This window comes from Pyrus communis, chromosome 8, assembly GCF_041283825.1.
Source record: "Pyrus communis isolate YQ-2024b chromosome 8, ASM4128382v1, whole genome shotgun sequence".
In the NCBI taxonomy this organism is placed as follows: Eukaryota; Viridiplantae; Streptophyta; class Magnoliopsida; order Rosales; family Rosaceae; genus Pyrus; species Pyrus communis.
This window is the reverse complement of record NC_142572.1, coordinates 19,138,683-19,153,661: the sequence shown is the minus strand read 5'-3', so window position 1 is coordinate 19,153,661 and position 14,979 is coordinate 19,138,683. Positions and strand designations below refer to the sequence as shown.

The following is a 14,979-nucleotide window of genomic DNA, read 5'->3' as shown; positions in this document are numbered from 1 at the left end:
TAACTTTATTCTTGATCCTCTTGCATAAGAATTATACATTGCATCAACAATACATCAAAGCAACGCAAATACAGACTTTGCTACAATAAATTCAAGTGCTTAATATAATCGCTTACTACTACTTAGTACTACAGTCTAGTGGTATTTTTTTTCACTTGTAAGTGAGAGGTCTTAGGTTTTATTCTCGCTAAAAACTAATTTGAACCACATTATTGCTACATTGTGAGGCTAAGCCCACTCATATCTTAGTTTAGATAATATCGTTTGTTAAAAATATATATATATAAATATATATATTTGTGTTCGAACCACTCATTTGAATTCTACCGCCTTTGTTAGCCCATCCGTTGGGCCACTTCACACAAACCAATGATCCGAATCTCTATCTCCCTCTCATGAACGGTCCGAATTTCTGAGTTTGTTGACTCTAATCTTCGAAATTTAGAAAGGATCTAAATTACGAATACAAGATACTTTGAAGGTTTTTTAGCCAAAATAGTCTCTGAAATTTACATAACTCCTCACTTTGATCTCTAGCGTTAAAATCGATAGAAGTGGTTTCTAAGTTTGTCCACCGTTAACTATTTTGGTCATTCTGTGAAAAATTTCTTTTAAATTAAGGTCATTTTTGTTCAATTAACTCCTCCACTTGCTTTTCCAATTAACGAAGATTTTTTTATAGAATGATCAAAATGATTGACGGTCGACAAATTTAGAAACCGCTCATACCAATTCTCATTAACAAAGATCAAAATGAAGAATTATAACAATCTCAGTAACTACTCCGACTAAAAATCCTACTTTTAATTAGCCGCGCGTAGGCATCGTTGATGCCTTTACATTAAAACATCACCTCACCGTGACTTCCTAGGTCAAAAAACGCTTCACTATGACTGCCATTTCCCTGCCCCATGCATGTGCAATTTGTCAGATTGTACTCAGATTCCATTCCACGTGGCGGTCTCTTATTGGTAAACTGAATTTTTTATTTCCCTTGGTTAGTGATGGGTTATGTTGCTTTGAGACGAACATACTCTAATCCAGGAAACATTCGCGGATTAGCGAAAATCCCGAGGTCGTTAACCTCAAAAATCAATATTATAATACGCAGACAGGACAAATGAATGAAACGAGGGCGTTTCGCGTCAACGTTAACGGGGGCCGTCAAATGGCCGTCGTCAGTCGACCAGGCTTTTGCCATCGGGCGGGACCCACCATAGAAACCATGGCGGGGAGTCAGACGGCGAGTTAAGAAAGAGATTTTTCAGTGTGATTGTCTGGTACATCATGTGTCTTTATATAAATGATGGAATATGTGTGTTAAAAGGTTAATAACTTTAAAATTAAAATTTTTCATCATTTATATAAAAATACGTAATGTATCATCTATATTTCCGTCATAACAAAAAATTTCTCGAGTTAAAGGGATGAGAGGACAGATACAAATTGCATTCCCGAGGTAAAATGATAAAAGCGAGCAAACAAAATTGTGTTTTATGTCGTATTATGTTTATTATTTTTAGAAATTATATCGGCAAACCTGTTATTGTATTAGGTGATTTAATAATTACGCAACTCAATTAACATGTGATGTCGTTTTATATGAGAAGGGAGAATTCTTGCTGGATTCTCTTTGTGAGCATTTCAGAGATTCTTTAATCACATTCGTTAATGGTACATCTTGGGATTATTTTTTGTCAAATACTGTTTTTATTCAATTTTAAATAAAAAAATTTACAATGATTTTTTACTGCATGATGTACAATGAACAAATGTGATTTAAGGATTCTCAAAATCCTTACAAAGAGGATCCGGTGAGGATCCTCCTGATTATTTTTGATTATTGGGTCATGCAAGAAATTATTATACTTAATGTCTATACTTGGCAAATGTGCCGTATTCGTATCAGTGTATCATACACGTTATCTTATCGAGTTCTTAACATGTGTGAATGCTACAACAATTCGAATTGTTAATGATTTTTAATGGATGACCCAATAACGTCTGACTTGTTAAAATCGCTTGTTATTTTTGTGTTATGTTATGTCATAGTAACAGATCGTGCAAAATTTGTCAAACCTAAATAAGAGTGAATAAAAATCAGAGGACGAAATGGGCTTACCGTCCGTGAGTCTTACATTGTTTCAGTTCTGTTGTATGAAGAAATTGTTGCATATGGAGTTGTATATTGCTGGTAAAATCTTTCATATGTATTTATGTATGTATGTTTTTGGTGGGACGTTTCCTGTTGGCAACCTTCTTGGTTTACTTTTTTAGTTTTTTCTTTCATTTTACAATTTTTTTGATAATTAAAATTATTTATTTTATAATTAATTAAAAGATAAATCTACGAACTATCAAATAAAAATTGTTTAATTAAAGTTGTAAAAAAATTATTTTTGAAAAATATGGTTTTCTCATTTATAGATAACTGTTAAAGAACTAAATAATTTATATTTAGTTCCTTTTTATTCCCAAATATTTTTTTATTTTATATTTAGTTCTTTTGTGTAGATATTATTTGATGAAAATAGCTAATAAGAACCCTAATATAACATTGTAAAATAAGAAAAAGAGTGAGAGCAACTCCAAATAAGGAGTCAAATTGTTCAGATCAGCAATAATAATAATAATAAACCACATCATTAGTATACTTCTATCGAAATACTAATTCCTATGTGACATGGTGTTGATTGACAACAAGGTAGTTGCTGTCAGATTTAACAGCAACTAAAAATCTATTTTTAGCGATTAATAAATGTTTTTCTATCATTTTTCTCATTAGTTTGTTTAACAACAACTTCAAATCTAATTAAAAAATAATTTTTTATCATTTTTATTTATTTTTGTTGTAAACATACATATTATAATTATGAAAGATAAAATGATGTAAATAAATAATTTTTGGAATTTACCGGAATCCCCCACTTTCACCAGCTATTATATTATAATTAGCAAGTGTAATTTGGGTAATACTCTATTATTCTACTTTCCTTTTGTCGCTTTATTTAATTTACTAATTCACCACAGCAAGGTATGATTTTCTATTTATAAATTAATAATTTAGTTTTTGACTATATGGAAGATAATTCTGGTGAAGTGGTCCCCTGCCTGTGGCTGAACCAAAGCATGTGTGGTTTACAAGAAGGTTGGAAGGTCCAGACTTTCAATGGCATTTCATCTTAAAAACATGTGTGGTGTACAAGAGATTTTCAAAGTGTTCGGAAGACAGGACAGAACATCACATGTCATCATACAATTAGAGAGACAGTTGAAAAAAAAATTCCTTCAATTGTACACTAACATTTAGTATTTCGCCATATGTTCCAAACACATTGAAAAATCTCTAGTACTTTACTTATCGTTACACATATTTATGATCCTATTTTAGCAATGCTCGCGACCCTTGGACACTTTGCCCTGCAAACTTTCAATTTCGTTTTGGATCCCTTAAGTATTCAACTCTTGCAAATCTTCCCCAATCATCAACTTTGTTACATTTTTTTGGTTAAGTTCGTCATATACAATGCATGTGACTAACTTTTAAGGGCATATATGTTCAGAAATGTTGCATTCATAAGAAAAATTAGTACAATATTACAGTTCATCGATATCCCTTTTGAAGGGTCTTACATATAATTTTGTGAATGACGAGTTTGCAATTAATTTATTCTTTCACCCTATTAGTTTAAGTATATCGCTAGTTAAAAAAATTAAAAAACAAATAAAAAAAATAAAAAAAAACAACCAAACATAGAATTTTGATATTGAAGTTATGAGAAAATTTTCAAAAGGAATTCAATGGCTTTTATTGTAAAAATTGGACAAAAATAACTCTACATTACATAGAATAATTAACAAAACTAACAGACTGAGGTACATCGTCACCCCTTAAAAATTCATGGGGAAAACCGAAACGCAAAGTTTAGAGTGCATCCCCAAATATTGTCTTATTAAATTAAGAACTTTGTAATAAAACTCCAACAATGTTGTGCTAACGGGTGGTTACACGAAATGTAGACATCTTTTAACATTGTGGAAGATAAAAACAACTTAAACCAAATTTTAGTTGGTGATTGTTTTTTTGGATTGAAAAGTAAAATTTCCTGTTTCATTCACCAAACCAAGAGAGCAACTACTTAGGTTGGACTGCTACATCAATGTCGCTTTTACAAACATGAAAGTGAAATAAGAGAAATGTTAACGGACTCTTTTAAAAGTGGAACGCTTTATATATTTTTTGTCATCTCATAGTTTAATGTTAATTTTTGTGTCAATATTATAAAATATTGTGCAAAAAACATGAGGTGACAGAGAATCTATCGAGAGTTTCACTTTTGAGAGAGTTTTATTAGCATTTCCAATGAAATAAACTTTAATTTGGGAGAATTTTGTAAAAACACGATAAATTCTATGGAGTATTTATGTTTTTAATTAGTGTTTCTTTGTTCCTTATCTATTTTCAAGAAATTCAACTGTGAACTTTATTCCATATATCATGGTCCATAAATTGAATTCCCTTTCATCAACACACAATTGTCTTTCCATATATGGTATTTATTCATTTAACATATGTGTTGGGTGGATGTATTTTATGACATTCCAAACCATGATAATAATTTACTCCAATTTAATGGTGAATACATAAAGCTCTTCAAACCATCTTTGAGCTCGTTTAGAAATATTATTAGACTGATTGAGAAAACTTTTAGATAAAATGTTTTTAGGTTTCAAAATCATTTGAAGTGTTTATTGCAATAAATACTAGTTATGTGCATAAGTGATGTAATTCCTACAATAAGCATAAGATGTCCTTATACGAAGTATTTTAAGTGTTTTTCCATAATTCACTTGCATTTTTACTAAAAATTGGTTTCAAAATATTTTCACAAACAACGCTTTTAGCTATTTCAAAAGTACTTTCAAACAAACTCTTAACTCTATAATTAGTTTTAATTATCACTGTTGGAGTAGTTTTATGTTATCTACACTTGTGCTACACATAGATTGATCAGTAACTAGTGCAACAAATTGCATTAAGGTGCAACCTAGCGTATCAGGCCAACAATTTGAATATAATGAAATGATAGAATGAAAGAACAATGATTTTCACGCTTTTAATTTCTCATTTTTCTCACTTTTTATCTATTAACAATGGTTTGATTTACTCAATTCAATCACTAACTAAAAATGTGCAGATTAAAAAAATATGAGTGATTACATTTCACAAACCATAAGGTAGCTTGAGCATATGTACCCATGAGGACCCCAACTTATGACATATGAACTCATAGCTCTTCATATACTCCTTATTTTCCTATTTGCCCCCATCACAGGGGAGAATCTACAGGATGTAACTGGAAATTGTCACCGAACATGATGCCAAATCAACAAATACAAAATACGTGGGGGGCTATTTTGAAATAAATAATTTTTTTAGAAAATAATAGAAATAAAACGTAGACCCACTGAAAGGGACCGCTAATTCGTTGTGGAAACTGAAAATATATATATATATGTGTGTGTATATATATACACATAGAGAGAGAGAAAGAGAGAGAGAGAGAGAGAGCAGTAATGTTGCAGAAAACACAGAGGGAGACTGAGACATTTGCCATGTTGCTTCTTAACTTTATCCATGAAAATAATTCTCCTTTCACTTTCTCTCTCTACACTCTCTCTCTCTAGTCGGTACAGTTGTAGTTACAGGCCTACGCTGCTGCCAGAGCGATGTGATTGAACGATTGCAGGCTTTCGTTTTATGGGTTGAAGAAAAGCTCTCTCTCTCTCTCTCTCTCACCTTCTGAATATCTCTCTTCGAATCAAAGACTTTCGGGAAAAAGGAAAGGGAAAAGAAATATACCAAATCTTAAGGGGTTGGAGAATTTTTGATTGCCCAAAATGTTCCTCAGCTTGTGATGTGAAGCTCTGTTTTTGTAAGGGTAGTTCAATGTAGGCGGGTCCAAGGAGAGAAGGAGGAAGAGGTGGGATTCTTTTAGCTTTTGGGGGTGTACGGATTCTCTGTGTTTTCTTTGGGGGCTGGACTTTGGTGGGTAGTTTGTGAAATGAGGTTTGATGGGAGGGCAGTTATGGCATTTCGGGTGGAGTTTGTGCTTCTGGTTCTTCTTCTTGGGTGTGTGAGCTTCGGTTATGGGGACTCACGGAACGGTGAGTTGCAGACTGTTGGGATTTTTCTCTGTTTGGGTACCCAGAAAATGCAAGAAAGTTTTGAGCTTCTACTGCCCCCTTTTTTCTGCAGCCAAACAATGGATAGCCCATCTGTTTTCCCAACAAACGTGTGAGATTATTTCTCCGGGTTGAGTACCATTGTAGCAAGCTTTGTTTAGCCTTTTACTCTGTTTGACCACCCAGAAAATGCACGAATGCTTTGAGCTTTCAACCAAGCATTTATGTTCTACTGTTCCCTCATTCTGTGCAGCCAAACAGGGTTGTGAAATTGTCACCAAACAAGTTTGTGAAATTTTCTCTGGGTTGAGCTGCAAGCTCTGGTTAGGATTTTCCTCTGTTTGGGTACCTAGAAAATGCACCAAAAACTTGAAATTTTAGTTCAACCAAAGCATTTTTCGGTCACTGTTCCCTCTTTCTCTGCAGCCAAACATTGGATAACAACCATCTGTTCTTCCCTAATTTCTAAAATTTTATCTGGGTTTTATTTATGTGGAGAAATAATAAAAAACTGGGATTGGCAGGGTTTAGTTAATAAATTAATTTATAGGGTTTATCACATTATATATATTTGTATATTATTTTGGAGCCTGAGATTTTGAATTTTTGTCAATATTTAAGATCAAGGAAGAACACTGCTGGGAATAAAGAAGGCATTTAGGGATGTGGACAATGTTCTCTATGAATGGACGGATTCACCCTCTTTAGATTACTGTGTTTGGAGAGGCGTCACATGTGATAACTCTCTCAATGTCATTGCACTGTGAGAAAACACAATCCCCTTTTTTTCTTCCCCTTTTGGGGTTGACTTATTTAATTAACATTCTTAAATACTACCTTATACATGTGTTCTTTTTGTTTGATTAACGTTTGATTATTTTAATGTTTTGTGTGCAGTAATCTATCAGGTTTGAATCTTGGAGGGGAAATCTCATCTGTGATAGGAGATCTCGAAAGCCTGCAGTCTATGTAACTCTTTGTCTCACATTGTCATTTCTGGATATTGCAATTGTTTTGGCTTTTCTCGTTTGTGGTGGGTTTTTAGGTTGAGATTGATTGTTATTTTGTTGTTTGATTAGTGATTTGAGGGGAAACCGCCTTTCCGGCCAGATCCCGGATGAGATTGGTGCCTGTGCAGCACTGCAAAACTTGTAATTTCTTCGAACTTTACCAGAATTTTGTTTAAACATTCGTCATTTTTAATGCCAAGTCGATTGAACGTTTCGTTAAATGGTGTTATTAGGGACTTGTCCTTCAATGAGATATTTGGAGACATACCATTTTCGATATCCAAGTTGAAACAGCTTGAAAATCTGTAAGCTTCTTCAAGAAACTCTCTTTTATACATTAATACTACTTACATGTGTTTCATATTATTCTTAATTTTAATTGGACTGGCAGGATTTTAAAAAATAATCAGTTGATCGGACCACTTCCTTCAACGCTGTCCCAGATTCCAAACCTGAAGATTTTGTAGGTTCTTTATTCAGTATCTTACATTTCATCATACGCATTATCGTTTTATACATGTGACGGAATTTCTCATATTCTGGATTGCTCCTTCCAGAGACCTAGCACAGAATAATCTCAGTGGGGAGATACCAAGGCTTATTTACTGGAATGAAGTTCTACAGTATCTGTGAGTAGACTGATCAATTGCTGATACTAAATTTTCGTTTCATTCTTCGTTGTGTAGCGTTTCTACATTCATTCGGTGATGTTATTTCTGCTTTGATGCCAATTTAACTACTATTTCCTTTACCATTGCAGTGGCTTGCGAGGGAACAATTTAGTTGGAACACTTTCTCCAGATATGTGCCAGTTAACTGGGTTATGGTATTTGTAAGTTAACATATAACACCTTCGTTCCACTAGCCTTAAAAATGTTATATTTCCTGTGTAAAAGGATAGTTTAACAGTCTAATGTTCTTTCTCTACAATTTGCCAGTGATGTGAGAAATAACAGCTTGACTGGTAGCATTCCTCAAAACATAGGGAACTGCACTGCCTTCCAGGTTTTGTACGTATTTCATCTCACATTCTCACGTATGGAGCAACTTTCTACTATTGCCCTTGTTGGGTTATTCAAATAAGATTCGTCCATTTTGATTTGCAGGGATCTATCCTACAACCAGCTAACTGGAGGGATTCCGTTTAATATCGGGTTTTTGCAAGTTGCCACCTTGTATGTGCATGGAATTTTCTTTGAGATTGTCCGTATCTTGACATGTCATCACAACATTCAGTTATTAATTTACTAATGTTGTTTTCTTTGTGCTTGCAAGGTCATTACAAGGTAATCAACTTTCTGGGCCTATCCCATCCGTGATTGGCCTGATGCAGGCTCTCGCTGTATTGTAAGTGCTTAACTGTATACTTCTGGACCTTGTAGAGTTTTATTAAAGTCTCCCTTGCTGTATTTATTTTATATTTTGTGGCTTATCTGTTCATCGTCCCCAATCCAGGGATTTGAGCAGCAACGCTTTAAGTGGACCAATCCCTCCTATCCTAGGGAATTTGACTTATACAGAGAAACTGTAAGTATGCATGTAATATGAAATAGTTACAAAGTATGTTGGTGCATGACTCAATAAATTTCAGATCGTAGGCCTCCATCTAATGAGCAATACATTACGAACAATTTTCTATCAACTCATTTGTGTATATATCGAGCGTTATGTTATTTGATTATACTTGACTAAACAACTTTATCGAAAAAATTATATGTTGCTTGATGCAAGTTCTCACTCCAACTATTGTCTGTATAGGTATTTGCATGCTAACAAGCTTAATGGATCAATCCCCCCAGAGCTTGGACAGATGACAAAGCTTCATTATTTGTATGTGAACTTTCTTACTTCTGCTCTTGGATGTATTTCTTTGGTGGTTAATTGCACGTATGATTTTTTTATTCGACAAATGGTCCCATTTCTATTTTCACCTGTAAGGAATGTTCAGAAAAATGAGTTTCTTTGCCTATGCAGGGAGTTGAATGATAACCATCTTACAGGACATATTCCACCGGAACTTGGGAAGCTGACTGATTTGTATGACCTGTAGGTTCTCTTGCCGTGTGAGGTTTGAAAGCGAGAATGGTTTCCTCATGTCCTAAATTTTCAGTAACTAATCAATGTTTTTGCAGGAATGTTGCTAACAACTACCTTCAAGGACCTATCCCTGATAATCTCAGCTCATGTACAAATCTCAACAGCCTGTAAGCACATAACCTCAGTTTTTACTTTACCTTTTCAACCTTGTTTAAGTGGCTTATCCCTTATCATTCTGATATCAGCAATGTGCATGGGAACAAGTTGAGTGGAACCATCCCGACTGCTCTTCAGAGGCTGGAGAGTATGACTTACTTGTAAGTTCCAACAATATAAACATTGATTTACGGTTAAAACATACCTTACTTTTTGTTTTACATTTATCTTCGTATTCCTCTGTTCATGTCATGAGGCAGAAGTTATGAATCACGGTTTCTGTCTCATTGCTCTGACGAAAATGTTATCATTTTCAGAAATCTGTCCTCCAACTATCTTCGTGGTCCAATTCCTATCGAGCTGTCTTTTATTGGTAACTTGGATACCTTGTAAGTATCAAGTGTCCTAGTATTTTCCTCTCGTGTTCCTTTCTTTTATTAACAATAACATATATGGATACTTTTCGCACAGGGATATTTCAAATAACAAACTAAGTGGAACCATTCCTTCATCACTTGGGGATTTGGAACATCTTCTAAAGCTGTGAGTTCAACTGCTTGGCTTTTTATTGCAATGGTTTTTCTTTTCTTTTTATGCTCTGACACCTGATATTTTTATGTGGTAGGAATTTGAGTCGAAACCATTTGACGGGATTTATTCCAGGGGAGTTTGGTAATTTAAGGAGTGTTATGGAAATGTATGTATTTGTTAATTTGTAAGATACTTGATTTTAATGAATTAAATCGATAATCTCTTCTATTCTTTCTGTTTTTTCTTCTGTAAACTCGACGCATTTGTTTTGCAGAGACCTTTCAAATAATCAGCTCACAGGATTAATTCCTCAAGAGCTCAGTCAGCTACAGAACATGAATTTATTGTAAGTTTTACCGTTCTCCATAATTTTAACCAGTTTCATTGAAAGAAAAGTAGAATGTTACTGTATACATTTATTGATTTTATTTGCGTTGTTAATGCACAATATAACAGGAGATTAGAGCACAACAATATATCCGGGGATGTGGTATTGCTGATAAACTGCTTCAGCCTTTCTGTACTGTGAGTCAATTACAATCATTCGAGTTTCTGTTTTATGTCCTCAGTCTGATGGCAGGGTTATCCAGCTTTTATTTTGAAGCACTAAATATCTCTGAATCCTTGCAGAAATGTATCTTACAACAACCTGGCAGGCGACGTTCCCACGAGCAAGAACTTCTCAAGGTTTTCACCAGACAGGTTAGGGATTCTGACTACATTTCCACAATTTCATTAACATTTAGCTTAGCTTTGAGGGTTCAAGCGACTCCATTTGGCTTAAAATTTTCCCCATCCTTGGCTGATATAACCTCTTGTTTGCAGTTTTATTGGAAATCCTGATCTTTGTGGCCCTTGGCTCAATTCTCGATGTCATGAGTCTCGTCCAACAGAGCGAGGTAAATATTACCATCAGGTGGCATGCTGAGCTTCAAAGAGAACTGATACAGTTTGGACCACAATTTGACATGACCGATTATGTAGTCTGTCATTGAATGTCATACTTTAGTACAAAGAATTTTCACTTTTTTCATTTCTCCTTCTTTTGCAGCCACACTATCTAAACCTGCTATCCTGGGAATCGCTCTTGGGGCCCTTGTGATTCTTCTCATGATTCTTATTGCTGTATGCCGGCCATATAATCCAACTCCTTTTTCTGATGGTTCATTTGACAAACCCGGTAATTTCCTCTGTAAGATAATTATTCTGTACTAAATGTAGTAATAGGAACTTAAGCTAATCAATTCCATTTGCTTGTGAAATAGCAGTTAAGTACTCAAATCCGAAGCTGGTGATCCTTCACATGAATTTGGCACTTCATGTGTACGAGGACATCATGAGGATGACTGAAAACTTGAGCGAGAAGTATATAATTGGATACGGTGCATCAAGTACAGTGTACAAATGTGTTCTGAAAAATTGTAAGCCAGTGGCCATCAAGAAACTCTACTCCCAGTATCATCGGTGCATCAAGGAATTTGAGACAGAACTTGCGACGGTAGGAAGCATCAAGCATCGGAATCTGGTGAGCCTCCAGGGGTACTCCTTGTCCTCCTCCGGAAACCTTCTCTTTTACGACTACATGGAAAATGGCAGTCTCTGGGATCACCTTCATGGTAGGTTCACACGTTTCTTGAATGCCGTTGGCCTGTTGGTGTTACGAAGAAACTAATTTTTAATTCCTTATCTACTGAATTTTTTTACCTCAGGCCCTTTCAAGAAGAAGAAGCTCGACTGGACAACTCGTCTCCAGATTGCCCTTGGAGCAGCCCAAGGGCTTGCCTATCTGCATCATGATTGCAGCCCCAGAATCATACACCGGGATATCAAGTCGTCCAATATTCTATTGGACAAGGATTTCGAAGCTCATCTAAATGATTTCGGCATTGCCAAGAACTTATGCCACTCAAAGACCCATACGTCTACTTACTTAATGGGCACGATTGGCTACATAGACCCTGAGTATGCGCGAACTTCCCGCCTCACTGAGAAGTCCGATGTGTATAGTTACGGAATTGTTCTGCTGGAGTTGCTGACAGGAAGGAAAGCCGTAGACAATGAATCCAATCTCCATCATTTGGTAAGTCACATTCCTTATTGTCTTGTATTTTCACAATGCATTCAACTTTAACAATGTTTCTCACATAACGCTTCGTATAAATTGACTCAGATATTATCTAAGACGGAGAGCAATGCTGTCATGGAAACCGTAGACCCCGAGATCTTGCCAACATGCACAGACCTCGGACCAGTGAAGAAGGTCTTCCAGCTTGCCCTTCTGTGCACAAAGCGGCAGCCAACAGACCGGCCAACAATGCACGAAGTAACTCGCGTGTTGGCCAGTCTCATGCCTTCCCCCGCACCACCAAAACAACCAACCCCTGCCAACCCGCCATCGTCACAGCTCCCGATCACCAAAGTGCCGTGCTACGTGGACGAGTACACGAATGTGAAAACGCCCCACCTGCTAAATTGTCCATCAATGAGCACCTCAGATGCCCAGCTGTTTCTCAAGTTTGGAGAGGTAATTTCTCAGAACAGTGAGTGAAAAATGAAGCATTTGGAGAGGAAGTATTATTATATATTGTATGTTATGAAAAATCTTGAAAAAAATAGTGGGAAAGTAGGAAGGCGGAGTAGATTGAAAATGTGTACAAAGATTTGGCTTTTCAGCTTGTCGTAAGTGGAAAGATGGAAAAAAGATGAACAACTTTTTAGTAACAGCTTTATAAAGTGTAGTAACTTTGTTCTCTCTTTATTCGAGCAATATTCTAATTCTAGTTGAAAATTTGGCTGAATGACCGTACATCAAATGGTAGTTGCTAAACCGATTAATCAAATACGAACACACAAAGAAAAAATTGACAACATATCAATAAGATATTAGAAGTTTAATCATTTCAGCAATTGAAATTTAAAAGATGATCATTTTGGCCAATTTTTTGTTCTAAAGCGCAGGAGGGAAATTCGTATTTTGAGTGATGGGGGGTGTACGTTGTTCTAGTTAACTTGACTACTAAAATGTACGGACTTTCGATTTGTGATAGGAACCTTGAATTCGACTTAACCCAATTGGGCCCCACCAGCTAATGGGGCCGACATAATGGATGGATTAGTTATCACAATTTGCGTTAATTCTCACAATTTTATTTATCATCATTAGATTAGTTGAATTTTGATATTTGTGTTTATTTACTATACTGATCTCAAAAATGCAGTGTGAGGCAATCGTCAAAATATAATGGTAAGCATTACCATCACTTAAGGGTGGTGAACAAAGATATTCTGGCCTAGTGGGTAGTACTAGGGTTAAATAAGCTCGTGGTCCTGTGGGAGGGTGCATTATATGCCTGCCGAGCAATAATGCAGTGTGGGACGGTCCTTGGATGGACAGTGTCAGTCTGAGAAGTTGAAAACTCCGAGCAGGTTTGCCTCCTGCGTTTATTCACGGTGCAAATTATTTTTTAAAATTTGAATGTTGGTGGTGGTGAAAAACTAACGGAAAGATTACATTGAAACAAAGTAGCAAGGATGTTATTGCAACAAAAAAACTTCTGCAAGGGTTAGAGTGAAATATAAATGTTTGTGGGCTTTATTTTTTGAATGGGACTTGGCTGCTGAAGATTCAGCAACATCCCCTGCTGATCACCAATCACAGTTGGACACGTGTCCTACTTGTGAATTTTTTAATCACAACTTGGACATGTGTGCAACCATGATTGGTGATCAGCAGGGGTGCTGCTGATTCTTTCAGCAGCCAAGTTCTATCCTTATTTTTTGGGGCAACAATGTATCAAGAAGGATTATTTTGGTCTTAAACTTGAGATCCAAGACCCTCCATATGGAGAAATTCTTAGATCCGAACACTCGGACCACATAAACCATCCAACGCTCTTCGGAAAGAAAGATGAGTCCTCAATCTAATCCCATTGAACACCACATTCTTTCAAGTTTCAACGTTTTGAGTCAACTGCTCTACATGGGTGTCGGCACACAAGAACCTCTCATGAATGTGGGCTTTGAACTCTAAATCGAAGACCTGCAACATTTAGGATCTCAAAAGTTGCATTGGATGTGCTTTTAAGTTCATTGTGTTCGCACACTCCATTTGAGTTTGCTGCCTTATACAAGCGTCCGCACACATGAAACTCTCGGGCTTTGAACTCAAAAACCGAGATCCGCAGTTGTACTCGAGATCAATACCCTACATTTAGGACGTTGAAAGTTGTATCAATCATGAAGCCTGCCGTCAACACGGGCCTTGGTAAATGCCGGCCCACAAATAATCATTTTTGTTATATTTTTGTAAACTGTATTTTACTGCAGTGGCCTATTTGGTTTGTAATTTGTAAACTGTGTTATTTGAGAGTTTTTTTTTTTAATACATTGATATTTTTACATTAAGAGAAGGGAGAGTTCAGTTAAACCACACAATGAGCAACCTAATTTGGTATTGAATTTGTTATCCACGAGATTCAAACCTAAGACCTCTCATTTCCAAGTGAAGAGGAATATCACCATATCGTAGTATTGAATGACTTGTTATTTGAGAGTTTAATGAAAATTCAAATTGTAATATCAATTTTGTTAAAATAAACAAAAGGGACCTTCCATGCAAAGGAAGGAGTCATGCTCTCCTAAAGTCTTCATTTTGAGGACATGTGAGGAGCAAGGGTCCATTAGGATTTGATTGGCCTAGATTTGTAAGACATGACTTGTAACCTATGTATAAGGATATTTTAGATAACTTATTCTATTGTGGACTCTATACCTCATCATGTCCAATCCTATTTATCTCATATTTTGACACAACAAACAACAGACTGAACACAAGTCTATGTGCAAGGGAAATGATTTTATCCTCTTGTTTAGAAATATTGGGGACAACGGTAACGAGGAAATAAATTAAAGGTTGTTTTATTTTCCAATAAATGCTTTCATAGGCAATGGAAATAAATTCAAGAGGGGATAAGGGTTTTCCCCCTCAATTGAAGTTTGAAATCCATGTAACATATCTAACATTCCTATTAAATATTAAGAGTAAGCTTTCAATTTTTCT

General features: G+C 35.7%; 1 protein-coding gene across 2 annotated transcripts; it reads left to right on the top strand.

Moving 5' to 3' along the window:
- Positions 1 to 5,538: 5,538 nt before the first annotated feature.
- On the top strand, positions 5,539 to 12,708 carry LOC137718478 (uncharacterized). 2 transcript variants are annotated; one of them, XM_088698778.1, is made up of 27 exons: positions 5,539 to 6,168; positions 6,808 to 6,949; positions 7,084 to 7,155; positions 7,266 to 7,337; positions 7,430 to 7,501; positions 7,588 to 7,659; positions 7,754 to 7,825; positions 7,957 to 8,028; positions 8,135 to 8,206; positions 8,303 to 8,371; positions 8,472 to 8,543; positions 8,652 to 8,723; positions 8,955 to 9,026; positions 9,171 to 9,242; positions 9,329 to 9,400; positions 9,479 to 9,550; positions 9,707 to 9,778; positions 9,861 to 9,932; positions 10,015 to 10,086; positions 10,195 to 10,266; positions 10,377 to 10,445; positions 10,551 to 10,622; positions 10,746 to 10,819; positions 10,972 to 11,100; positions 11,189 to 11,536; positions 11,630 to 12,000; positions 12,091 to 12,708. In XM_088698778.1, exons 1-27 carry the CDS (start codon positions 6,066 to 6,068, stop codon positions 12,466 to 12,468), a joined length of 2,979 nt encoding a protein of 992 aa, XP_088554904.1. In that variant the 5' UTR covers positions 5,539 to 6,065; the 3' UTR covers positions 12,469 to 12,708. The 2 variants fall into 2 exon arrangements, with proteins under 2 accessions (XP_088554904.1, XP_068314137.2); XM_068458036.2 differs by having other exon boundaries at positions 11,186 to 11,536.
- Positions 12,709 to 14,979: the final 2,271 nt, after the last annotated feature.